The sequence below is a fragment of the Chlamydomonas reinhardtii genome, chromosome 2, assembly GCF_000002595.2.
Source record: "Chlamydomonas reinhardtii strain CC-503 cw92 mt+ chromosome 2, whole genome shotgun sequence".
NCBI classification, from domain to species: domain Eukaryota; kingdom Viridiplantae; phylum Chlorophyta; class Chlorophyceae; order Chlamydomonadales; family Chlamydomonadaceae; genus Chlamydomonas; species Chlamydomonas reinhardtii.
In genome coordinates, this window is record NC_057005.1 from 8,923,381 (window position 1) to 8,947,701 (window position 24,321).

Consider the following 24,321-nt stretch of genomic DNA (forward strand, 5'->3'; position numbering starts at 1 on the left):
CTGGCCATGGGCAGCCGCGGCAGCCATAGCCTCTGCCACGGCTGCTTGGCACAGTCACCACCACGCGCCGCCGCCGTTCCCCCGTTTACCCTGCTCATGCTTCCCGCTCCGTGCAGATCCCGGTCTGATAGCAGCGCGCAGCAGCGGCAGTCGCCAGCCTTCCTCCCCACCCGCGGCCGTGCAACCGGTGACTGCTGGCCATGGGCAGCCGCGGCAGCCACAGCCTCTGCCGCGGCTGCTTGGCACAATCACCACCACGCGCCGCCGCCGCTCCCCACGTTTACCCTGCTCATGCTTCCCGCTCCGTGCAGATCCCGAGCTGATAGCAGCGCGCAGCAGCGGCAGTCGCCAGCCTTCCTCCCCACCAGCGGCCGTGCAACCGGTGACTGCTGGCCATTGGCAGCCGCGATTACTAGTTAATACCTAGGTTTAACTCAACATACATACATACAACATAGAGCCTGGCACTCATTGCTTTGCCTTTGTTTAACAAGGCCCATCCCTAACGCCGTTCTCGTGGCAATTGCGTTATACGTGCTAGTATACTGTTTGTTATTAACGCAGTAAATGTAGAAGCAATAGTTTGCACGTTGCAGTGCAGTTGGGCGATCGCGAGGTCTGGCAAAGTCATCGTTCGTTATGTGTCTACACTCTGTGATTTGAGCAAGTACTTGAGGTGAAGGCTTTGATGGGGCTTGCGTCGGGGGCTTGCGTATTCGTGGGGCGCATGCGTCTGCATGCGTTCCGCATGCGTGTTTCGCACGCACAACAGAGAGGTTTGCCGCTCTCCCCGCCCCTCATGCTTCTTGCTTTCCGTGGACGCATGCGTCCCACCCCCAACGCATGCTTTACGCACAAAAAGCAGGTGTGGGCACTTATTGTGCATCGGTGCCCCGGCCAGCCCGCCCAGCCCTGGCGGTGGGCTTGCTGTCGGCGCTAGCGCCCCGCCGTCACCGCCACCTGTGCTGCTGCAGTCCACTGCCGCGGTGGCGCCGGCAGGTGTCACCGCCCTGCCCAGTGCTGCGACCTCCAAGTCCGCGCCGGGCCCGCCTGCGCGCTGCAGTGCTTCGGCACTCCCGCCCAGTTATGGAGGTGGGCTTGCTGTCGGCGCTAGCGCCCCGCCGTCACCGCCACCTGTGCTGCTGCAGTCCACTGCCGCGGTGGCGCCGGCAGCTGTCACCGCCCTGCCCAGTACTGCGACCTCCAAGTCCGCGCCGGGCCCGCCTGCGCGCTGCAGTGCTTCGGCACCCCCGCCCAGCCCTGGCGGTGGGCTTGCTGTCGGCTCTAGCGCCCCGCCGTCACCGCCACCTGTGCTGCTGCAGTCCGCTGCCGCGGTGGCGCCGGCAGCTGTCACCGCCCTGCCCAGTGCTGCGACCTCCAAGTCCGCGCCGGGCCCGCCTGCGCGCTGCAGTGCTTCGGCACCCCCGCCCAGTTATGGAGGTGGGCTTGCTGTCGGCTCTAGCGCCCCGCCGTCACCGCCACCTGTGCTGCTGCAGTCCACTGCCGCGGTGGCGCCGGCAGGTGTCACCGCCCTGCCCAGTGCGTGCTGCGACCTCCACTGTAACGACGGGAAACTCGCGTCTCGGCGCGTCTCAGCGCGTCCGAGCGCGTCAGAATGCGTCAGGGGGCGTCTGGCCGCGTATCGTGACGCGAGTGCTGAGACGCGAACAGTGACGCGAACTACTTTGAAGGGGACCCATACCGTGGTGCGCACGGTGTTTTACACTAGCCTATACTGCTATTGCGACAAATGTAGCCTTGCCCGGCAGTATGTGGGCTGTCATGGGCAGATTGGCCCCTGCACCTGCGCCTGCTGCCGCAAGCCCCTGCACCCCTGGCCCTGCACCCGGGCGGGCTGGCCAGCCCCGCCTCTGCTCCGTCGCCCCAACCAACCTTTAGGCGCAGTTCAGCCAGCCTGCGCCAGCCAGCCGATATGTGCCGATACTGCTTACAACAAGCCTATAAGCCTAGATACAGTAAGCAAAGGCATTGGCACAGGCGAGCATCGGTGACACCGGTGCAATCGGTCGCCCACCACCAAGTGTTTGCCCCTTGCCTCGCTTGACCGCTATTCTCTTGAAAACATAAACATGACTGACGAACTCATGAATCATACGTCTGCCAACGGGCCTTGTTCCGTTGGTGGCGGCCTGGGGCCTTCAGAGCGCGCTTCACAGCGGGCTTGTATGGCTCCAGGCCGACCAACCCACCTCAGCGCTTACTGCGCACGTAGTGCTGTCAATGTTAACATTAGTGTTAGTGCTGGCGGCTCTGGCAACGGTTCACCTGAGCTTTGCTCCTCGCGCTATCAGCCAAAGTTCACAAACGGAAGAGCTACAAATCTTCATTAGGCTTCCTTCAGGGCAACTCGTCACGTTCGTGGGACCTGTCGATGCCACTGTGGGCTCTGTCTTCGACTTTATCGCTTCCACGACCCTCTTCCATCTAGATAACAGCCGGATATGGCGCTTGGTCGCGCGCGGCGGCGACACGCTGCTGGAGCGTTCGACCGTGCTGGCACGTCGTGGCCTGGCGTCCGGTTCCGAGCTGCAAGTGCTCGCACGGCTAATGGGTGGCACTCCAAAGAGAAGGCCATCAGCACCCTCAGGTATAGTTGTTGGGAGTCAAGAGGCTTGGCACGGCAAAGGACTTACAACCACACCGTGTGCACGCAGACAACTGGCTCAGCCTCCACCGCTTCACCCGCTTCCAAAACCACTTCGGAGACCCCGTCTACACGTGCACCAACCCTGGATGCCGTTCGCCAACGCAGTTCAAGGATAGAGCGGCTTGCTCTCGCCACGAAAAATGCTGTGAGGGTGCACCTCGGGACCTCCCTCTCCCTGCCGGTACCGGTGGCGAAGGCGGCCTAGGAGACGCTGACGTTCCTGAGGGAGGGAGGGATTCGCCTGCGGGTTCTGTTAGTGAGAGCGACAGCATGGACACTAGCGGTAGCGGCACCGACAGAGGTAGCGGCACCGACAGCGGTAGCGGCACCGGCAGCGGTAGCGGCACCGGCAGCGGTAGTGGCACCGGTAGCGGCACCGACGGCGGCAGCGGCGGGAATGTTGGCAATGGCAGTGACAGGAGTGGTGGTGGCTACAGTAATAGCGGCAGCGCCCGGGTTGACAGCGACTACCTATACTCCGATGAGGAAGAGGAAGATGCTGCTGACGCTGAACCGGGTAAGGATCGCGCAGGTTGCGGTCCTCCTTTGCGCGCCGCAAGCCCGGGTCTGGGTGCTGGGTCATGCCTCTGTCCTGGGGGTCTCGCTTCCGGACATGGCTTATGTTCAGATCGTTGAGAAGCGACATCTAACTTTGCATTACCCTGACGTCCCGCCCAACCCTGCCCCCCCACCCCCAATCCACAGGTCATTTCCTGGCGGCAGCTCTACACCGCGTTGTGGCTTCTCTCGACCAGGACGACCCTGCCAACATCAACACCATTGAGCTGCTGAATGCTATTCTGCAGCAATTCGGGCACCTGGCGCCTGTTGACGGCGACGGTGATGCTGATGACCAAGCCGGTGCGGTTGCCAACGACCTTGCGGCGCAGGGCATGGTCATGCAACCCACCAACATCTCCGAACTACAGCATGGTGCGCGGTCTGTGCAGCACTTCAAGGGCATCATGTCAGAGCCGCTGTGGAGAACAGGCACTCAATGTAAGTCGGGATGTGGGTCGGGTCGGGTCGGGCGGGGTTGGGACAGCGGGATTTCGACAGGCTTTGACAAGGGAGCTCTGGGGTATTGCGTGGTGGGCGCAGCAGCAGGCGCGGGCAACACTGGAATGGAATGGGTATTCGAACTGCCACTGCAACGCCACGGAATTCTGTGCATGTAACGGCGCACTTGATTGACGCAATGCACCTCCCTTTCCGTGGCTTTCACCCTCTCCGCTGGCACACTACTGCAATTCCGGTACGACACCTATCTGCGCAGCTGCACCTATCACTGTGGGGCAGTTTGCTTACGCTTGGATGAAGGAGAAGATTGATGGGCGCGTACGGGATAATGTTGCGGACCGTCAGCTGCGTTTCCTTCGTGACGTGTGCTTTCCACCTGGCAATAACTTGCCCCCGTCGCTGTACATAATGAAGAAGATGTTGGACATTCCAGACGCACGTGACTTTGAGAAGCACGTTTGTTTGAGCGACAAGTGCTTGTTTCCTGATTTCCCTCGAGATGAGTGGCACCAGCACCTGCAAGATGAGTGCGGCTGCGGCCATCGACGGTTTAAGCCTGCCCGGCCAGGACACCAACCAGTTCCGAACAAGGTACGTTGCATGCTTTACTTGTTGCCCATGCGGAGTCTCCCCATAGCAATAAGTCTCCCAAGGTCTCCCAATCCTGCATGCCCTTGTTCCGTCAACCCTTCTTGACTTCAGTGCCCTTTGCCATGACCGCGTGCACGTGCTGTCTTCCCACAGAGGTTCTACGACTTCGGTGTCGAGAATGTCGTGCGCGGCATGTTCATGGACCCACGGTTCTGCATGTTTCGCGGCACAGGGCGCGACAACAACCCTGATGACTTCTACGGCTCGCGGTACGCACAAGACATCAATGCCAAGACTTCCGGCGAGTTCTTCGAGCCCGACAGCTCCGCTTACGACCTGGGATTTGACTTCGGCGAGGTCTTCTCGTTCAAGAAGTACAGCTGCGGGATGCTGTTCATTCGGTGCGTGTGACGGACCTCAGCCTGTTGCATAGTATGGGCAATTGCTTTCCTGTGCACCTACAGCGTCTCCGTGTGTGCATTTGATGTAATGGGCATCGTTAAGTATGTGCCTATGCTGTAATCATCACCCACCAGACCTTATTGCTCCCCGCTTTAACTGCTGTCTTCAGGTGCGCGGACCTGCCAGTGACTCACCGCAGCAAGCGCCGCCACTGCTTCCCCCTGATCATCACGCCCGGACCTTCGGAGCCTGACTCAATGGAAGTCTACTTGCGCCCAACACTGACAGCATTCAAGGCCTTCGGGCCTGGCACCGAGGGTATGACCGTGGTGGACGCTGCTTCGGGCCGGACCTTTGGGCACAAGATGTTTCTGGGCGGTATCTTTGCTGGTGAGTGGGCTTTTAGTCCGTGCTGGGGCGGGAGCGTTTGGGGACGGTAGTGGTGGGGCGGGGGCAGGAGTGCTCAGGCGTGGGCGGGAATGCTAGGGTGGTGTGGGAGAGCTGGGGCAGGGGTGGGGGTGCAGGGGCGGGGCGCGGGGCAGGTGTGCTGGGGTGGGGTGGGAGTGCTGGGGTGAGGGCAGGAGTGCTGTGGCTTAGGTGGGCATGGTGGGGCGGGGTTGGGCTGGTGGTGGTGGTTCTGGGGCGGGGGTGGGAGGACTGGGGGCGGGAGTGCTTGGGTCCATATGTTGACCTCTGCTTGGTCTGCATGCAGATACGCCTGCTAACCGGACGTTGAGTCTTTGGCTCTCCCATGCGGCCAAGAACGCATGTGGGCACTGCATGCTGCTGGGAGAGACTGGCCCTAACGGCCATGGTACATACTTTCTGGGGTACAACAAGCCGGCGGACATCAACACAGCGCTGAACGTCCTGTTGCCACCTGACTGTCAGATGCCAGAGACTGCACTATGCGGTGACAGCAGGATCCGGATCTCTCATGCGCACCACATGGATCGGGCACAGGTTGTGGAAAGTAATCATGACTTGGCATCAGCGCTGGGTTGCCATGGCATTTCCTGCATAGCGAAGGAGCTGTCGTACATAGACATGAATAACGTGTGGGTTGTGCCCATAGCGCATGCAGCTCTGTTCGGTGTCATCAAGAAGTTCTGGCACTTTGTGCTGGGCGAGTCCGTCAAGAAGGCTGAGAGTGACTTTGTGTTAAGTGTAGAGGCTCGTCGCAGAATGACTGCACGTGCATCCCATTTCATCATTACTAATGACTTTAACCGACCCTACCGTGACATTGTCCCCTGCTCGTACTGGACCATGGAAGAATGGCTACACTGGACGGACTGCTTCTCCCTATACGTCCTGCACTCGCACGGAGGGGATCCTAATAAAGTTAAGATGCCGGTAGTTACACGGAAAGATGATGCAGGGCTGGATCGTGAGTTTGACCTGGGGAGAATGTGGGAGATGTTGCGCACGGCCATGCTGCATTATCTGCGGTATGACCAATTCTCGGAGGCTGCGTGTGACAGTGCAGCAGTAACCTTCAAACAGTTCTGCTGTGACTCGGAGCTCGTGTTTGGCATGAAGTTTGCTACCTACAACATGCATCTCCTGGCATGTAGGCTACGCGAGCAGGAGCGTGCACGTGGGCACGTGGCGTTTGCAACTGAGTTCTGGGTCGAGCGCGGTGTGCAGCAGGTCAAAAGTGGGGTCAAGTTCCGCACAACCAGGTGTCCAGAGCAAATTATTGTGAGTGGGTTCCTTGCAAGTGCCCGGCTCGCTGAGATGCGAGCTGAGCGTGGCAGGGGAGGTGGCACCGCGGATGGTGGTGCAACGGAGCCAGCCGGGGTAGAGGCCGGCCATGCACTGGCTGCGGGTGGGAGCCAGTACAAGTCATTTGATGAGTGGGTGCCAAATTACCGTGCAGCATACGTCACATTGACGGGGGATGTTTGCGCGGATGTAGAGGATGGTGAGGGTTCCCAGCTGCTTGGGCGCGGATATGTGGCGGGTCCGACCGAGCGGACAGTTGTCTTCGAAGCATTCATGAAGGCTTTTAGTAAAGAGGACTTCGAGACACGTTCAGGTGTGGTGGAGGGTGACTTGCAGAACGCAAGTGTTATTATATTCAAACGTGCACTTGTACGACGTGACCAGGTTTTACTATCTACAAAGTATAACTTGACCACTGCACGTGAGTCATTTTATGTGAAGACTAAGTATGCGCCATCCCTTGACACCCCAGAGGACGATCAGGACGTGTCTGTGTATGTTGGAGAGGTTGCATTCTATGCTCGTGTGCAAACCGTGCGTGGGGTTGTATGCCGTGTGGCAATTTGCGAATTGCATAAGGTGGAGGTGGTACGGCCGCAGTCGTTGTACTATGCTGCAGACTTTAGTCGCCGCAAGGCAACCCCCAACCAAGAACGCCAGCAGACGTTCCTGAACTCGTTCCCCGTGCTATTGCAAGCCATTGACTCGAAGGTGATGCGCTGCAAGCTCGACGAGAATAAAAGTTACTTCATTACGTACCACTTGTTTTCTCAGTTGCCAACCAATGATGGTGATTGGCAAGGAGCAGTGCAAGTTGGGTAGCCGCTCACGCGGCTGATGCAGTCTGTAACATGATGATGTCTTCTGGGCTTGTGTCTTCCGGGGCCGCCAACCGTTCCACTAAAGAAAACTTCCCGGCTGCCGACAGCGCACGCAGCCCTGCACCTGCCAGCTACCGTCGGTACAGTAACAGCGCGCGAACGACGCACCAATGCCTTGTCCCTTCTTGCTACCCATTTATGTGGGCACGGGTGGGAGCCACACACATCGGGACTACGCTTTCCTGCCCCTTGCCATGTTCCATCACGAGCACGCAGCCCTGCACCGGTGCCGTATGACGATGCAGCCCCAGCCCCCTTCCCGCCTTTCCACCAAAGAAAACTTCCCGGCTGCCGACAGCGCACGCAGCCCTGCACCGGTGCTGTATGACAATGCAGCCCCAGCCCCCTTCCCGCCGTTCCACTAAAGAAATCTTCCCGGCTGCCGACAGCGCACGCAGCCCTGCATCGGTGCCGTATGACGATGCAGCCTCAGCCCCCTTCCCGCCTTTAAAGAAAACTTCCCGGCTGCCGACAGCGCACGCAGCCCTGCACCGGTGCCGTATGACGATGCAGCCCCAGCCCCCTTCCCGCCGTTCCACTAAAGAAAACTTCCCGGCTGCCGACAGCGCACGCAGCCCTGCACCGGTGCCGTATGACGATGCAGCCCCAGCCCCCTTCCCGCCTTTCCACTAAAGAAATCTTCCTGGCTGCCGACAGCGCACGCAGCCCTGCATCGGTGCCGTATGACGATGCAGCCTCAGCCCCCTTCCCGCCTTTAAAGAAAACTTCCCGGCTGCCGACAGCGCACGCAGCCCTGCACCGGTGCCGTATGTCAATGCAGCCCCAGCCCCGTTCCCGCCGTTCCACTAAAAAAATCTTCCCGGCTGCCGACAGCGCACGCAGCCCTGCACCGGTGCCGTATGACGATGCAGCCCCAGCCCCCTTCCCGCCTTTCCACTAAAGAAAACTTCCCGGCTGCCGACAGCGCACGCAGCCCTGCACCGGAAGCTTCCCAGCATCTGAGACACAAGTTTCCCATCAGTACAGTATTGATCTACCGGCCTCTTGTTTGTTTACCTATGGAACTCATAACAACAACGATACATGCTTGCGACCAGCCGTGCATGGCTGATCCGCCCGCTCAGCACTTCCCACCACTGCCCTGCGCCCGGCGGCCCTTGATAGCTGACTGTTGCAGGGCCGCACCCGCAGCCCGCTTCTGGGATGGCGGATGACATCCAGCCTCGGCCTCACACCCCGCGCTTGCGGCCATGCGCAGGATCTCCGCCTCAAACTCCTCACCGCGCTTGCACATGACATGCAGAGATGCGGTCTTGCCCTCCGCCGCCAACTCCAACCGCCCGCGCGCCTCGGCCCTCCCCACTTTCACATCAGACTGGCGTGACACAACGCCAGAGCCCACCGTCACGCCGCACGGCATGCCCGCCTCATCGAATTTAGCGTTAAGTGGCACACGCAAGTCAGCACCGTGCACCACCTGCCGCGCGTCGAACACCAGCAGGTCGCTGTCCTGGGTGCGGGTGTAGGCGCTGACCCCACCAAATGTGAACAGGTTGCGGCTGACATGCGCCGCACGCTCCACATCGTCCAAGAAGTCCTTGCACTGCATGGCGATGAGGGGTGAGCTGTCATACAGCAGGCCAGGGCCATACCCATAAGCGCGCCAGCGAGCCCACGCCCAAATTGTCAAGCACCGGCTTTGGTCAGGGCAATGCTCCCTGGCTGGCATTTGCATCCTTCCTCCACCCGGCCACAAAAACGTTCCGCCGGGTCCCTTCTCCACCCCACCAGCTCGTCCAACCCTTGACGCCTGGCAGCTCACCCGGCGCCCTGTTGCCGACTTCCACAGAGCCAGGAACACGACAGTTGGCGTTGCGTCGTCCGGGTCCAGATGCGGGTGTGTGAAGTAGTCCAGCCCGACCGGAACCAGGCCCCATGGCGCCCCTGTCGCCAGGATTGCAGGCGTACCCGCGACGGTCTCCTTCGCGCTCCTCACGAGGTAGTCCCACATCGCCAGCAGCAGCATGGCGATGCACAGGCCGAACGCACCAATGACCACCCGCGCTTCGTGGCTCCTCGATGTGTGCGCATACCTGTCAAGGAATCAGGCCGTGCACCTTGCATCTGTTGCCAAGCCATCCCGAACGCCGCCCAAAGCCCTCGCCTCCTTGGATTTCCCCTTAGGTTCCGCTCCACCACGGCTATGCACGCCCCTCCCTCGCTGCCATCGCTTGCCAGTCCCATACCACTCACATGGTCACGCGGCTCGCCTTGTTGGTCTGCACATGCCGGTAGCCTGCCATGTGAGTTTCGCCGCCACACTCTTTCAGCCGACCACGGGGGACCTTCTTCAGCGTCTGCGCCTCCATCAGGCGCCGCTGCATGTTGCGCGCCGCGCTCGCACCAACACCGGGTACTTGCTCTGCATCACCGGCCCCGGCACATACAGGACCAGGAGGACTGGGTTGAACACGCCGTCAGTCCCCGTCATGTCAATCCAGAACAGGCATGCCCTGCCAGTCATGTCCCAGTACACGGTCAGCGCTAGCTCCGCTGATGTGCGGGGTCTCCCCGCAGATTGCGCCTCCAGGTCCAACGCCGCACGAGCTTTGGCGCGCGCATTGCACGCGTCGAGCACGTTCGGCCGCAGTTGCCGCACGTTGCCTTGCAGTAGGTCGCGGAGGGCATCGGGGACTCGCAGGGCGATGTACAGCTCCCTTAGCAAGGTGCCATCGGTTAGCTCTCCAGCAGCAACCTGGTGCGGACACACGGTCACAAATGGCATTCAAGACATCCAACACACAATTGCAGTGCTCAGGACCCCTGCACACGCGGCCTGTTGGGGGGCCTGGGGTAATGGCGGTCCCACGCCACAGATACCCAAAGTTCCCCCCTCACCCCGGGCTCCGGCAGGTCTGTCACAACATCAGTACCAGAGCGGGCAGCACCAGCACCACTGCCTGCTGCTTCCACATCAGCCATTCCCTCCTTTGGCGTCACCACATTCAATGGTGGTGCAGCCACCGCAGTGCCCTCCACCGCGGCTGCTGCCGTAGTCGATGAAGCTGGCCGCCCATCCTCCACACCACCGGACTCCCCCTCCTCCAGGCACGCGCCCTGTGCAGGCATTCGTGCATGAGGGCGTACGCATGCCGACCAGGCCCGCCTGCCATCGAGGCCACATCACGTGCATGCATGCATGTCCACATTACGTGCACCCTACGGCCTTGCCGCCCCATCCTGGCTGCGCACCTTCAGCTCCAGGATCGCGGACAGGGACACGATCTCGTTGTCCTCCACCATGCCCATGATGCTCTCCTCCACGTCCGGCGCCACATCCCCCACCTCATCGCCCATTGCCTGGGGCCTGGCCATGGGTGGCAGCTCCAGCCGTACCAGCTTATCCGCAATGCCGGCGAAAAGCGTCAACTTGTCCCCCCGTTCCCTGGCCCTTCTTAGCTCCCTGCGAGAGCCGGCGGATTGTGTGGGATTTCAGTCAGCGCGCCCAGCCCCTCGCGCCGAGGCCTGAGCCCCCACATCCGTGCTCCGGGCAGCGCCATCCAATTCGTCGGGTTAGCCCGGTCGGCCCCGGACGCCCCCGCTCCCCCCCGCCATGCCCCATCTGAGGCCGCCGCCCAATCCAGGCCCGCCCCCGGCGATGTGACGTACCCCGGCCACCACAGCCCATCCATCCAAGCCCTCCCAACCATGGCCTGTACCTCCCCCCAGCCTCACCTTGCGAGCTCCTCCCGGCCGTGACGCCTCCACTTCTCGCCCAGCGCCAGTAGGAACCTTGGGGGGCACCCGCGGTGGGCGGCCTTGGAAGGATCCCTCCTCCACCGCTGCTCCTCCTCGACTCGTGCCGCGAGGCATGAGGCTTTAGGCATGCCCGGCATGTCCAGCTGCACAACGCCGCCGGCCCTCGCAAGTGCCGCCCTGCACATGCAGCCCGCATGTGATTTTGCGGAAGTCCCGCGAGTGTCCCCCTTCCCCTCCTCAAATCTCACCTTACTATTACGGCCTCATCAGATGACAGCGACAGCGTCCCCTTCTTCAAAACCGTCTCAGTTATGTCCAAATCCTTGCGGGCCTCGCCCTGCTCCAGACCAACCTCTTCCGAGCTAGACGGCTCCATTCCTATTAGGTGCTTCTTCCAAATCAAGACGCGCCGGGCCCGCGAACGCCGTTCAACGCGACGTTGCCACCCGGAGCCCTGGGTGGCAAAGTCGGCGCGCCTGTACCTCCGTGGCAGTCAGTGCTGCTACTATGTACTCTTGCTTATATTGTTTATGCCCCACCATTTGCCGAGCCCAAACGCGTGTCTCTGGCTATCGCCCACCACCGGCCCGCCCCCGCCCCATGCGCAAAACCCTACCCCTACCAGTCCCTCCCTTTACAAACGATACGTAGCAGTTTTGCAGGTGTTGAAATTGAAGGTGTTCAAAAACACCAAGAAGGTGATGATGCCCAGGGACTCGAGGGGACCATTTGGATTCACCCGTTTGAATTGGCCTCCGACCTGAGTCAAACGGGGATGGGTGATGGAATCCATCGTTTGAATGCGCTTTAAATTGCAAGAGAGGGCTTTCGGGCACTACCCTACCTCACAACCATCCAACATGGTCGCCCGTGTCTGCAAGCTCCTTATCAAGGATCCCGACCATCCCAACAAAGTCTACCATCAGTGGGCGACAACGATTTCGCCTGGAACTAAGCCTGATACGTTCAGGGGGGATCTTCTCCCCGAGACGGACTCCACCGTCAATTACAAGCTCTCCGTGGACCCCGAGGACCCCGAGGACCCCGTGGAATATTATTCGCCGGAGCAGGTTCTGGCGTTTGCTCTCGAGTACCTGGCCAGCGGCTCTGACGGGCCCGCCTGCCCCCTTCCCTGCGCCTCGTGGGATGCGGAGAAGCAGAGGCTGACCCTCACCATTGTGCGCGAGTCCAAGCAGGACCCCATCAAGAAGCCCAAGAAGAGCAACGCGAAAGAGCCCATCACTCGCGTGCGAACGCCGGACTCCGCGCTGTTCATGGAGGCCGTCCGTCGCTTCTACCCCTTCGCCAAGCGCGGCCCTGGCGAAGGCCCCCGCCTGCTCAACACCAGACTGGCCGCCAATGGCGAGTTGAAGAAGTATTGGCAAGACAAGATGGCCGCGGCCTACGCCTGGAGCCTGAAGCGGGGCATCACGTTGTCGCGCGAAGACTTCCAGGCCGACTGGACAAAGTGAGTTTTTGTTCTTCTGTATTGGCATGGGAAGGACGCTAGAATGCGGAGGAATGTCAGTAGCATGAGCGATGAGGAATAGGGGGATGAGAGTGGACTTGACCGCGTTGACTTGTTGAACTGACCATAGTTAATTCTTTATACATAAACTTGCTTCATCCTACTACTCTTTCACAACATATCCAGGAAGGCAACCGACTTCAACGCCAAGCGCACCACTTACGAGAAGACGACCGCAGCCGCCCGCGCTGTCAAGGACAGTGAGTCTGCTTTCTAATTGTATATACTGTATAAGCACCTTGCAATGAGTGCGTTGAGAGACATGCGCGAGAGGCAGACTTTGCGTCAGTTTGACCTGGACCTTCTGCTCCATCCTCATGCTTCCACCGCGTGCTTGCAGAGAACCAGCCCAAGAATGAGCGTGGCTGGTACAAGAACGCATGGCGCAGCAAGTGGGGCAAGATGTGGGACGGCTACAAGCGCGACCCTGTGCGCTTCACGGCTGGCGAGAAGCAGACGCTGACGGAAGAGGAGGTCGGTCTTTGCAAGGAGCTTGAGTCTTTGCTGCCAAGCCGGGCTTCCGCGAGCGTCAAGGACGCCAAGGTGTCCTACGGTGCCATCGACGCTGGGGGCCTTCTGGTGGGTTACTTTCTTACATAGCCAGACTGTTAGTGCGTGCTTCGCTTACGAGCGCATCCTTACTGCTGATACGACCAGGCGCGGTTGTTGGTGAATGTCTGTTGCGCTTACACAACTCTGCTGCTTCTTGCAGGGACCGCTGGCCAAGGCCTTGAGCGGCCTCTCTTCAAAGACCAAGCGCTCCTCTCTGGGGTCCACAGGCGCCGTCGACGTCGCCGCCGCGCCTCAGCCCAGCCCGCCCATGCCCCCGCCCATGCCCCAGTCCGCCCCAGGCGCCATCGACAAGCTGGCCGCGGCGGGTGCCGAGCGCATGAAGGTAAGACCACCGTGATCATGTTCTCTGCGCGCGTCGTCTAATATGGCTCGCTGCGTAAGTCGTTTACTTCTGCACTGGAGATGGTCCCTTGCGGCATGGGTGCCAGGCACCACTGCGGACGGACCGTCCCTTCGTGCAAGTTCGCTTTCACAGCATTGCGGCACACTTGCTGTCATGCAGGCGATGGGCGACAAGAAGCGGACGGATGCGCAGAAGCGCAAGGATGAGAGGACGGCCGAGGCGCCAGCTAAGGTGAATGGGTGAATGGGGGAGCTTCCGTCGTCTGGTTCAGGGTGTGTGTGGCAGCACTGTTGGTGCTCTCGGGTGGGGTTCAGCTAGAATGCATTCTAAATGCATGTGGTTCTTGGTCTACGCCAGTGTACTCTTGCGTGTTTTCTTTCACCAATTTATGATGGCGAATCATTGTTGCGCCTACGCCCCCATCCCATGCAGAAGCACAAGGGCGATGAGGCGGTAGCCCCCGCTGCCAAGGCCAAGACCAATGCCAAGACTGCCGCTGAGGGCAAGGCTGCCAAGGTTCCGGCCGCGAAGGCTGGCAAGGCCGCCAGGGGCAAAGCCGCCAGGGGCAACGCCGCCAGGGGCAAGTAGACTGCCAATGCTGGTGCTACATGGATTGTACAATGTTCGGACTAGGCCTAGTACGGCTTATTCTGGACTTAGCTACCGAGCATTAGGATGTTTGGACCCTGTGTAGACCACCTAGCGGTAGTATGTTCGGACCCTGTGTAGACATCCACTCCAGCATGAGCGAGTGGCATTTGAGGACTGCTGTGCTGCATGCTGTGTAGACCACCTAGCGGTAGTATGTTTGGACCCTGTGTAGACATCCACTCCAGCATGAGCGACTGCTGTGCTGCATGTGCATGACAGTGAGACTGTGATGGGCGACAGAGCGCCTTGGACTGTGATGCACTTACTGTCAGATCGTAGTTGTGTGGAAAGCGAGTGAGATGGTCGGTTCAGGTAATCCTGAAACATGTGTGCAGCCAGGGTCCGCCGCAGATGTGGGATAGAGGCAGTGTAACGTGCTCTGGAATGAAGAGTTTCATGTGTTTCTCCGTGGATTGTACGGTACCCCCGTGTTTCTGTTTTCGAATCGCGTCTCAAGACGCAGTGCGTCTCGTGCATCGCGTGTGTGTGAGACGCGGCGCGTCTAGGGTATCAGGCTAGCGTCTGGTGTGACGCATCGCGTTAGCTAAGACGCGCTCTCCATGCAATTGTACCGCGTCACGACTCGCGTTCCATTGCGTCTCGCAGACGCAGTGAAACGCGCTATCTGTAATGGTGCCCCGCTTCACTGTTTCTGGTTGCGTCCCCATCGCGTCTACCCCGCGTCTCCCCCGCGTTTCCCCCTTAACGCGCAGCGTCTCGGCGCGTCTGACACCGCGTCTCACAGGTCAGACGCGGCCCAGACGCGCCCAGACGCGGTTTCCCGTTGTTATAGTGTCCAAGTCCGCGCCGGGCCCGCCTGCGCGCTGCAGTGCTTCGGCACCCCCGCCAAACCCGCCGCCCGCACAGCCAACGGGCTTCTGTGCACACGTGCTGCAGCTCCAGCGGCCCATCGGCACCGCCGTGAGAGGGGGTTCATGGCAGTTCACGTGATAGCAGTCGTTGCAGTCATCGCAAAATACCATGTCAAAGACGGCCGTGGCCCTCCTTGCCACCGCGACTCTTCTTGGTGGTGTGCCTGCTGAGTGCCGTTTGCACCGCCCGCCCAGAGCCTCCGGCAGCTTGTCCACGCCTGCATCATAATGCGCTGTTCAAGTACGGATGCAGTCACGACGGGATGTATCAACTTACGAGAGCGGAGCAACTTTGGCGCTTGCGAGCATGTTCAAGCGTCAGGGGCAACCACCCCTGTACGTTTGTCAATTGATTTTGAGAAGGCGTTTGACAAGGTACCCAGATGGGCGCTGTGGGCAACGTCTGGCCGAAAGAGGAGTACGTGGCCGAATGATGGAGGTCCTGAAGCGTTGCTATGAAAGAGTTTGCCTGCGGGTGAAGGTGAACGGCAAACTGAGCGACGCGTTTGAGTCGCTGCAAGGGGTCAAGCAGGGATGTCCTAAAAGCACCGACCTGTTTGGCACCTTCATTGAGGCACTAGCAGAATACGTGGACGCATGGGACCAGCATGAGCCAACTGAACGCACGTGGAAGCATGAGGCGCCGACGATAGGTGGCAAACTTGTGGCCTGCCTATTATACGCGGACGACCTGACGGTATGCGCACTGTCCATCCACCGTATGCAGTTTTTGCTCAATAGATTGCACGAATTTTGCCAAACCTTTGGTATGCGAGTCAACATAGCTAAATGCGAGATCATGGTTTTTGCGGGAATAGCAACGCACCGGCAAATCCACGCCGTGTACGCTACGGCCCTTCGGTACCCGTACCCTGGGGGTGTAAGCATACCGGTGAAGGGGCGAGCGCGGTACCTTGGCCTATACTACGGCCCGGCCACAACGTTTGATTCTTGCTACCAAGAGCTAATAGCTGCGGGCAGGAGAGCTGCGTTTGGGTTGATAGCGGCGCTAGATAAGAACGAGTGCTCGTCCGGGCACCATGCAAGCATGTTTCGAAGTGCAAGTGAGGTCCGTGCTGTCGTATGGCGTCGAGGTGTGGGGCCCCGACGCCCTGAGCGCCCTGTTTGAAGGCACGAGCTATGGCGGCCACGACCGCACCATGGACAAAACGCTAAAAAGCAAGTGGAGAAATGCCAAGACTTGGTTTGACAAAGCCCTGATTGATCCGATGGTGGCACTGCAAACATCTTTCCTGGCACGAGCTGCGGGGGTTCGCAAGCCCACCTACAGGCTGCTTTATGCTGAGTTTGCCGCACAACCCATGCATTTGCACTGGGCGTACATGGTGTTTGGTTGCTGGAATCGTATTATCAAGCAAGACAAATCGCTAGCGCACGTGTTTTTGGAAGATGCCGTAGCAACGGCAGCTGCAGGAGGTTTCGAAGGCATGTGCTGGGTGAGCAAGGTTTACCGAGTCTGCAAAAAGCTTGGCTACGACTGGTGTACAGAGGGCCCGCAGGGCACAGACGCACTTTGTGAATGGCTACTGCGCACGGGGCTGCCGATTGGTAGTTTGCTGGGCAACTTCGCCCACATGCTTATGGGTGAATGGAAGGCAGAGAGCATATGCACTGACCCTCGGGCTTTCCCTGAAAGCGGAGGGCACCGTAGTACTGCCGGTGGGCCGGGAGTTAAGATGTGCCGCTATACGCAGTGGATGGGCGTCCCGCAGTTGGATGCTGCAGTTAAGCAAGGCATTTTACCGCACATGAAGGAGTATGTTACGCACAAGCACCTCATGGCGCTGATACGGTTCAGGCTAGGATGTTGGGATATCGAGGTTAATCGCCCCGTGGCGGGGGGCCGGTACCGTCCGCGCAACGAAAGGGTGTGCAGGCTGTGTCGAGGCGGTGTAGAAGATGAAAAGCACGTTATGCTGGAGTGCCCAATTTATGCTAACATTCGGTTGGCTTCTGGTACTACAGGTAGCGATATGAAAAAGATTATGCTTGACACGGACACGCAAAAGTTGGCTGCCCACTTGTACGCAGTTACGACGCTACGGGCACGGACGCTATTGATCTAGGCCATTTGCCTGTTTACCTAACGCGCCCCCGGACTCAAAGGAGTTAGTGGGGCCACATGGACTCGAACCCATGAATAATAATAATAATAATATCTACGCAGGGCACAGGTACCCGCGTGTCTTAAGGAGGAGTGAGACAAGCTCACCCCACCATCGGAAAACTTGATTTCCCTACCCCGGCTCCCCTGCGCGGGGGCCGCCATTGGCGGCCCCCTGGGTGCGGCCTCCCGGGCGGCATCGGGTGTTGACAATGCCCATCTCTCGCTCTAGTCGGTAGTACAGGTTTGCGGTGCCCCGGAGTGTGGTGACGCTATGCATGTGGAGACGTGTGCAGCAGGCCTTGGCTGCCTGCGGTTTGGCTCCTAGGTCTTTGAGGAGAGTTTCAAGGGTACGGGGGACAGTGCCACCGTGGCCCAGTGTAATAACGTGTTTAGTATCGCAGTGCACAGTCCACCCTGCAGCTCGCATGGCAGTGGCAAGGGTGGCGTGCTGTGCTTGTTTTTGAATGAGCTTCTCGCTGTGGTGCAGGTCAGAGGTGTATCCAACTTCAAGGATGTACACTGGGTAGGCCCCTTTGTTGGCTGGTGGGGATGTCATGAAGCGTTCTGCTTCGGACCGGGGAAGGTTCGGGATAAACAGAATGTCAGGCCGCATCCTGTTGAGGTCTGCAGCGGGCACTTGCGGGCAGAGCCAGGACGGCGGCCGCATGCCCGCACAGTACTCAGGCAGTTCAGCTCGGGAGGTGGCATCGAGTTGGGGGTGCGCGCAGTGGCCGGCAAGGTGACCTGCGGTGCCACGCTCTGGGTCAGATCCGCGGCTGCGCTGGGTGTGGGCACAGAGACCACATTTGTCTCGAACCCATGTAAATGCTCATGCTCATGCTCATGGCTGAGCATGCCAGCAATGACCGCCACAGCTTCCTCCTCGCCGTACTCTTCCTTCACCTCCTGGAAGTGGCCGAGTGCCTCCTCCTGCAGCGTTGCAAGTATCAGCAAACTACCCGTAGCCGCCCTAGCATGTGCACTTACCTGCGTCGGCGTGAGCTTGCCCCATTTCAAGCTGGCATCCCGCAGCGCCCTGGCCAGGGCTGCCTATAGCCTTCTTCCTTCAGCACCTGCAGCAGCGAGCCCTCCCCAGCCCCCTTCCCATCCATGTTGAAGCGCTCAAAATGCGTCTGCAGGAGCTGCTGGCTGAGTGCAGTTGCACCTGTTGCATAGGGGATGAAAGGAGTTAATGGGAGCTTGGCACGCAACCGTGCACACGAGGCTTGCACACCTTGCGGCTTGCGGACCTTGCGAGCCGCCACCACCGGGTTGACAATAATAATAATAATAATAATAATAATAATAATAATAATAATAATAATAATAATAATAATAATAATAATAATAATAATAATAATAATAATAATAATTACAACGCCGGCCCATAGGGCCTGGCATGGATTAACGGGGCAAGGTGACTAAGGCGAGAGGGCCCGCCCCCCTCACGCTGACGCCTCACCACGAAAGAGTCACAACCTCCGAAACTACAACCTCCAAGTCCTAGGCCGCTCTTCAAAGTCCACTACATCCAAACCTGCACACCTAGCATATCGAGCTAGGGAAACGCCACGTTATAGTAGTGGAGCACTGCCAGTTCGTGCAAACCGAGGAGCCATGGCGCTCCTCTTCGAGCCTTGGATCTTGAGCCTTGTCTTGAACCTTGGACCTCGCCACTAAATCGGACTTCTGCACCGCGACCTTTCTAGTTTGCAGCGGCATAAGCCCGCAATTGCCACTAAGGGCAATTACCGTGGGATCACCAATCGGTTTCGCACCAATCTTTCGCCTTTTGCATAGTTGGGCTTTTATCCGGATTCGTACCCGGGTCCCTTCTGCCGTAAGGACGAGTCAAATCGCTAACCAGCTAGGCCGGGGGCCTGATTGTGCACACCCTCCTCCTCTGGGCCCGAGGCGGGGGGGGTGGGGGTGGGGGCTGTGATGGAGGTGTGCGATGCCGCGCGGGACGTATGGTGAAGGTGTCGGGGTGGGGAGTACGGGGGCCGGCGACGAGGTTTGCTGCATGTGTACCGCCGCCGTCCTGCAGCCAAGACCTTCGTTGAAGGGCAGCGTGTGTGTGTGTGTGTAATGCACGGTATGTGTGTTTTTGTGTGTGTGTGTGTGTGCTTGAAAGGTGTGTCAGCCGTGCAGGCATTGATTGGTGCAAATTAAGCAAGGAGTGTTCACCAGCGCCATCACTAACAAAACTGATGAACGGGCTGTGTCGAGGTCGAGCGCTCATATGTTACAGGGGCGGTGTTAGTGGCCGAATTTGCTGAAATGGCGAAACAGGAGTTGACGAAATAGGCTGCCACTGCTTCATGTTTCGGGGGCTCCGCCCCTGACCCGCACAATGTCAACACTGACACGATACGCCCACTCCTTGGTGTGTCCTGCTCACCTAATTCCACTGTCCCGTTAGGGGAATCCCTGTCTCCCGCCGTCAACACTCAACACGCATAGATACAGCCCTTTGAGCGTTGTTACCATATGCGACTACTTCTAGCGCTCGGTCAAGGCAAACATAACGACCGCCCCCAACATCATTAGCGCTTCTATGGTGGTGTCCATCCGTGAGGCAGACTATGAACACATGCAACAGTGTAACAACAACAGCTATAACAAGATCGCGACCTCAGCGCTTGTGATGATCTGTGGTCAACAGCCGTCATTGATGTGCGAGGCCTACGTCTTCCTTGTTGCAAGTCGTGGTGCAACAATCACGTACAGATGCAAGCACAGCTGGCGTTGCTTAGGGCACGTGCGCTAGTACCCACGCAAGCTGATACGGGAGCACGTTGATGACGTCGGGTGATGCGCCATGGCGAGAGTGTATCATGTGCAGCAGAGCAGCATGCAGGCGCCGCCATTCATCTACGGAAACGGGCGCGTGCCAGGCCTCCCACAGGTGCACGACTTCGAATCCGTGGCCGTACACGCTCCACGCCACGTCAGACGTGTTGGTGATGATGGGAGGACCGCAAGTGGCTGCAAGTGCGTTGCCGGGCGCGGTGGGAGTGGCTGCAACGGCCATGCCGTCAGGTGTGGCGCGCAGGACGCGCAGGGTTGGCAGGTTGCGGGCCCAGAGTGCGAAATTCACGGCACTGGAGAAACTGGAGGGAGCGTCAGGTGGGCCCAGGAGAATGGCACCGGTCCATGCGCCGGCAGACTGCACTTGTTGGTGCCCCTGCGTAGGGTGGGGGATGGCGGGTTGGAGTGGAGGTGTGGGCGTGCAGTGGAAGGCATGGGGCCGCAGCAGATTTTGGATGCGGCAGGTAGAGGACGGGACGTACACCGCACACCTAGACTCCTAAGCACGATGCTGCTGCTGTGCGAGTCCCTGCCGCACGCGGACGCGTGCCCGCACCTGCTGTAGGAGAAGGTCGTATGCCCATTGCATAGCGTGTTCGCTGCCGCCCATGGCGATGGCGTCAAGGTCGATGCGAGCGCCACGGTCATGGAGGAGCTGCAGGATGGGCAGGGGCGCGCCAGTGCGGGCCGCGGAGGTGAAAGCCGAGTTGTATGCCCAGGTGTCCTGCGGATGGGCAGGCGGTACGGCTGCAGCCACCATGGCAACTGTGTCCCAGGAGGAGGTCTGTGCAACCACGTGCAAGTCGCGCGCGGTTATGCTGAAACCGCAGCGTAGGAATGCTTCTGTTCGTGGGCGGTTGTCTCTAAGCAGCCTGACGCCCGCGTCGCGGGTGGAGGAGAAGAGCGTACAGTCTGCATTGCAGTGGCGGGCGGCCATTTCGCCCATGTGGAGGACTGTGTCTGCAGCTTCGTCAGGGGTGCCGTGCTGTAGAAGCAGGCGGTTGCGTAGCTCCTGCGGCACAGCCACGCCGGCTGCGGCCAGCGTTGCTAGCACCGCGGAAATGTTTCTGAGGTTCGGGTCGCGCAGGAACGGGTCAGAGCTCAGGAGGTCTGTTGCGACAGCCTGCCAGCCTTGCGGTGCGCGCAGCAGCAGCAGCTGGATACTGTCTGTGTTGGGCACAGGCAGTTGAGACGCTGTGAGTGTGATGCTGCGGCAGACGCGCAGCACGACTGAGGGATCGGGCGGCTGAGGTGCTGGTGGCTGCGGCAAGGCTTCGTGAATGGCTGGCTGTTGTGGTGGCGGCGCAGGCGCTGCTGGCGGAGCCACAGCTGGGAAGGCAGGTGGCTGTTGCGCTGGCGGCGCGTCCACCACGGGCGGTTCTGCTGCTGGGTCCGCAGGCGGCGGCAGCGGCAAGCTGTGCGGCCACTCAGGGATGTAGGTGGTGAGCACATGGTACAGGAACTGGGTGGAGCAGCCTGCTGCGATGCCGTCCATGATTTTGGCTCGCCAGTACGCACCATACCAGCTGTACGGCGGGGCATGTTGCAGGGCGCGCTCGACTAGGGCTGTGTGTCCGCGTGCGGCCGCCGCCTTGATGCTGCTTGCGGGAAGGGTGTGCCAGGCGTCGTGCTGTGCGAATTGGGTGTTAAGGAAGTCCAGCACACTGCTGTGGCCGCCGATGCAAGCGCCCTGTTGCGTGCTGGTGTACAGCTCTTGCCAGTCTTGAGGGTCTGCGTGTGCTACTGTGTCGAAGAGGAGCGTGAGGACATCAAGGTGCCCGGCGCTGCCGGCGGCCACGAATGCTGAGCAGGTGAGCGCGCAGCCGTGGCTGATGAGCTGTTGGCAGAGGTGCACCAAGCCAGCCTGTGCGGCTGACGCCAGTACCTCTGTGTTCATTGCGACACCGCTGTACTGGATTGCTGCAGTGGCGCTGGCTGCGTGCCCTGATGCCGCTGCGAGGCATGCTAGCCGGCGTCGTTGCGACAGGGAGAGGTGGGCCCAGGCGGCTGCGGTGGCGAAGGTCTCCTGGAATGCGCGGCCGGGCCAGCCCGGTGGTGGCACGTGCGTGTCAAGCCGCCAATGTCGCGAGTATCCAGTGTACGTGTGCGGGCCGGCGAGAAACACGCGGCGGTGCTGAGGCGCGGAAAGGCTGTTGCGCAGGAAGCGCGAGGTGCGGCGGAGCGCAGTGGCCCCATCAGCGGTGTTGAGGAAGGTTGCGATATGGAGCCAAAGGTCGGCGGGCAGGTTCTGCCAGTCCGGGGCCATGTCGGTGCTAATGTTGAGGCACGTGCAACTAGAGTGCGGGATGTGAAGGCGCTGGATACCGGGCGTGAGGTTGGATACGTAATGTTGTATTTGGTTTCAGCCTTTGTGTTCAGCGTAGGCATGGGTGTGATCGGGATGATGGGCGACTGGCGGATTGCCGGTCGCAAAGCTTGCCGGATGGTTTAATTATATAGATGTCGTGGTTTAATAATATAGACTTGGAATCCTCGTGGTGTATTTAGATAGACCTGGAATGAGTCGCGTTCGGTGCGAGGCCGAGTTGGAGAGCGCGCGCAAGAAGCCGCGGCAGGAGGCGAACGATGTGCTGATCGTGCCGTTCGGGCCGATGTCTGCGGAGGCAGGCGAGGCGGTTGAAGCGCAGCGGTAGGTACCAGCGCTGGGAATCGGATAAGCCTGGCGGCTCAGCGATCGGGCGCGCGATGAAGCTGGGCAGTGGCTTTTTTGCGGGTGCTGACAGCAGGGATGTGGCTGGGTGCATGGCAAAGGCGGAGCGGCAACGCTGGGAGGCGGTTAAGTGATTGCGTGGGAATGTGCTGCCCTCGCCACTGGAAATGCAGATCGGAGCGCGCCAAGGCCGACGCGCTGCTGGGCGCCAACATGCTGCTGCCGCCGTATCAGGGCCGGCTGGTGGCGCATCTGCGCGCGCGGTACGCCTTTGTTCCGATCCCGGGGCAGACCAAGCTTCGCAAGGTGTACGCGTGCGAGACTCCGGCCTGCAACGCTCGTATGGAGTGGGTTGCCAAGGATGCTACCGCCAAGGCCTGGCTCGTTTCGCATAGCCCGCACAGCCATGCGGCAGCCGCGCCGACGCCTACGGCGACACCCGGCCAGCTGACAAGGTGTGTTTGATGGAGTGGGACCGTGTGTGTTAGTGTGCGCGTGTGGGTGCGGGGTGGGGGTGGGCGTAGGGGGAGGGGGGCAGGCGGAATCGGGGCCAGGCAAGCGGGCGAGAGGTACAGGAGCTCGCAGTGGGCGCGAGGTACATAGGACCGCACAGGGGTGCTTTGTGGGGCGCTGTTTTGAGCGGGCATTTGCGCACGTGCCGTGTATATACAGGCAAGCGCTGCGCAACAAGAACTTCTGCATCGCCAAGAGTTGGGTGGAGACGTTCAAGCGTACACTGGTCGCCGCTGAGCTGAGCAGGTGCAGTAGGTGTGCGCGGCCCTGTTGTGTGCAGTCCAGCGGGATGTCTCAGCACAGCAAGGGCAGGGCACCAGCGTACTGAGATCGGACAGGTCTGCTGCGCGTGTGGCATGACTCCCCCGGTGCGGGGGACTCAGGCGAAGCGCCGGTCGCTTGCGGCAGGCGTGGCTGCCGATGCTGTCGTCGGCAGCACCAGGCTCTGCATCGCCCCAGTTGTGTGGGGCCCGCATCCTGGGTAGTGCAGCGTTGGCAGGGGGGCAGTTGCGCGGGAGTAGTTGCGTGTGGGAGGTGGAGGGAGGTGCATGCGCAAGATCTGTTGCAGCAGTGGCATGACTCCCCCGGTGCGGGGGACGTAGTCATTGTTTGCACACTCCGGATGCACAGGCCCGGACTGCCAGCCCGTGCACCCCGCACACGCCGACAAAGGAGCGCTCATAAGGTCTACGTCATAGAAGTCGGATACTGCTCGGACCTAAACCACCCGGACAAACGCGCAGAGAAGCTGCAACAACACGAAGACCTCGTGGCCGCTCTCCGCGACGCAGGCTGGGACGTGATGTACAGCCCAGACACTGTAATTAGCCTTGGCCATACTGGCACGGTCACACCCCACCTTCATGCCCTCCTCAAAACACTCGGATGCCCCACACAGTCCGCACACAGCACATGCCGTAAACTAGTGCAGCACGCCATCCACACCACAACCGCCATCACAGCCCTCCGCCGCGAAATCTACAGCCACAAATGGCCAGGGAGACCACCATAAAACCGTATGACCCGCTGTGGGAAAGGGGCCAGGCCCAGTACGCCTAGGCGCACTGGCAACCTCCCCTCTCTCACTTGGGGGACAGGGGCTCAGCGGCGGAGACCATCTATGCGGTGGTCTCTCACGCCCTCACACCCCTACCTCCGCAGAACACGCCCTGTCATGCAGGGAGTACCTATTATTATTATTATTATTCATTGTTTGCAGCG

The 24,321-nt window shown here is 60.0% G+C and overlaps 5 protein-coding genes across 6 annotated transcripts; 3 read left to right on the top strand and 2 right to left on the bottom strand.

Annotated features, from left to right (window-relative positions):
* Positions 1-454: 454 nt before the first annotated feature.
* Positions 455-1,736, top strand: CHLRE_02g142767v5 (uncharacterized protein). Its single transcript, XM_043060187.1, has 3 exons — positions 455-865; positions 975-1,440; positions 1,497-1,736. The coding sequence occupies exons 1-3, from the start codon at positions 800-802 to the stop codon at positions 1,562-1,564; spliced, it is 600 nt and encodes a 199-aa protein (XP_042927931.1). The 5' UTR covers positions 455-799; the 3' UTR covers positions 1,565-1,736.
* Positions 1,737-7,049: 5,313 nt separating this feature from the next.
* On the bottom strand, positions 7,050-11,494 carry CHLRE_02g142787v5 (uncharacterized protein). 2 transcript variants are annotated; one of them, XM_043060188.1, is made up of 5 exons: positions 11,259-11,494; positions 10,987-11,043; positions 10,504-10,714; positions 10,150-10,368; positions 7,050-10,006 (listed from the first exon to the last, which is right to left on the bottom strand). In XM_043060188.1, exons 1-5 carry the CDS (start codon positions 11,384-11,386, stop codon positions 9,620-9,622), a joined length of 1,002 nt encoding a protein of 333 aa, XP_042927932.1. In that variant the 5' UTR covers positions 11,387-11,494; the 3' UTR covers positions 7,050-9,619. The 2 variants fall into 2 exon arrangements, with proteins under 2 accessions (XP_042927932.1, XP_042927933.1); XM_043060189.1 differs by having other exon boundaries at positions 7,459-10,006.
* A 180-nt stretch (positions 11,495-11,674) lies between these two features.
* CHLRE_02g142807v5 (uncharacterized protein) lies at positions 11,675-16,986 on the top strand. Its single transcript, XM_043060190.1, has 6 exons — positions 11,675-12,478; positions 12,665-12,738; positions 12,879-13,117; positions 13,251-13,433; positions 13,614-13,685; positions 13,887-16,986. The coding sequence occupies exons 1-6, from the start codon at positions 11,871-11,873 to the stop codon at positions 14,040-14,042; spliced, it is 1,332 nt and encodes a 443-aa protein (XP_042927934.1). The 5' UTR covers positions 11,675-11,870; the 3' UTR covers positions 14,043-16,986.
* A 2,352-nt stretch (positions 16,987-19,338) lies between these two features.
* CHLRE_02g142827v5 (uncharacterized protein) lies at positions 19,339-22,254 on the bottom strand. Its single transcript, XM_043060191.1, has 2 exons — positions 20,473-22,254; positions 19,339-20,292 (listed from the first exon to the last, which is right to left on the bottom strand). The coding sequence occupies exons 1-2, from the start codon at positions 22,180-22,182 to the stop codon at positions 19,858-19,860; spliced, it is 2,145 nt and encodes a 714-aa protein (XP_042927935.1). The 5' UTR covers positions 22,183-22,254; the 3' UTR covers positions 19,339-19,857.
* Positions 22,255-22,384: 130 nt separating this feature from the next.
* CHLRE_02g142847v5 (uncharacterized protein) lies at positions 22,385-23,936 on the top strand. The gene is made up of 2 exons (XM_043060192.1): positions 22,385-22,566; positions 22,761-23,936. The coding sequence occupies exons 1-2, from the start codon at positions 22,436-22,438 to the stop codon at positions 23,050-23,052; spliced, it is 423 nt and encodes a 140-aa protein (XP_042927936.1). The 5' UTR covers positions 22,385-22,435; the 3' UTR covers positions 23,053-23,936.
* Positions 23,937-24,321: the final 385 nt, after the last annotated feature.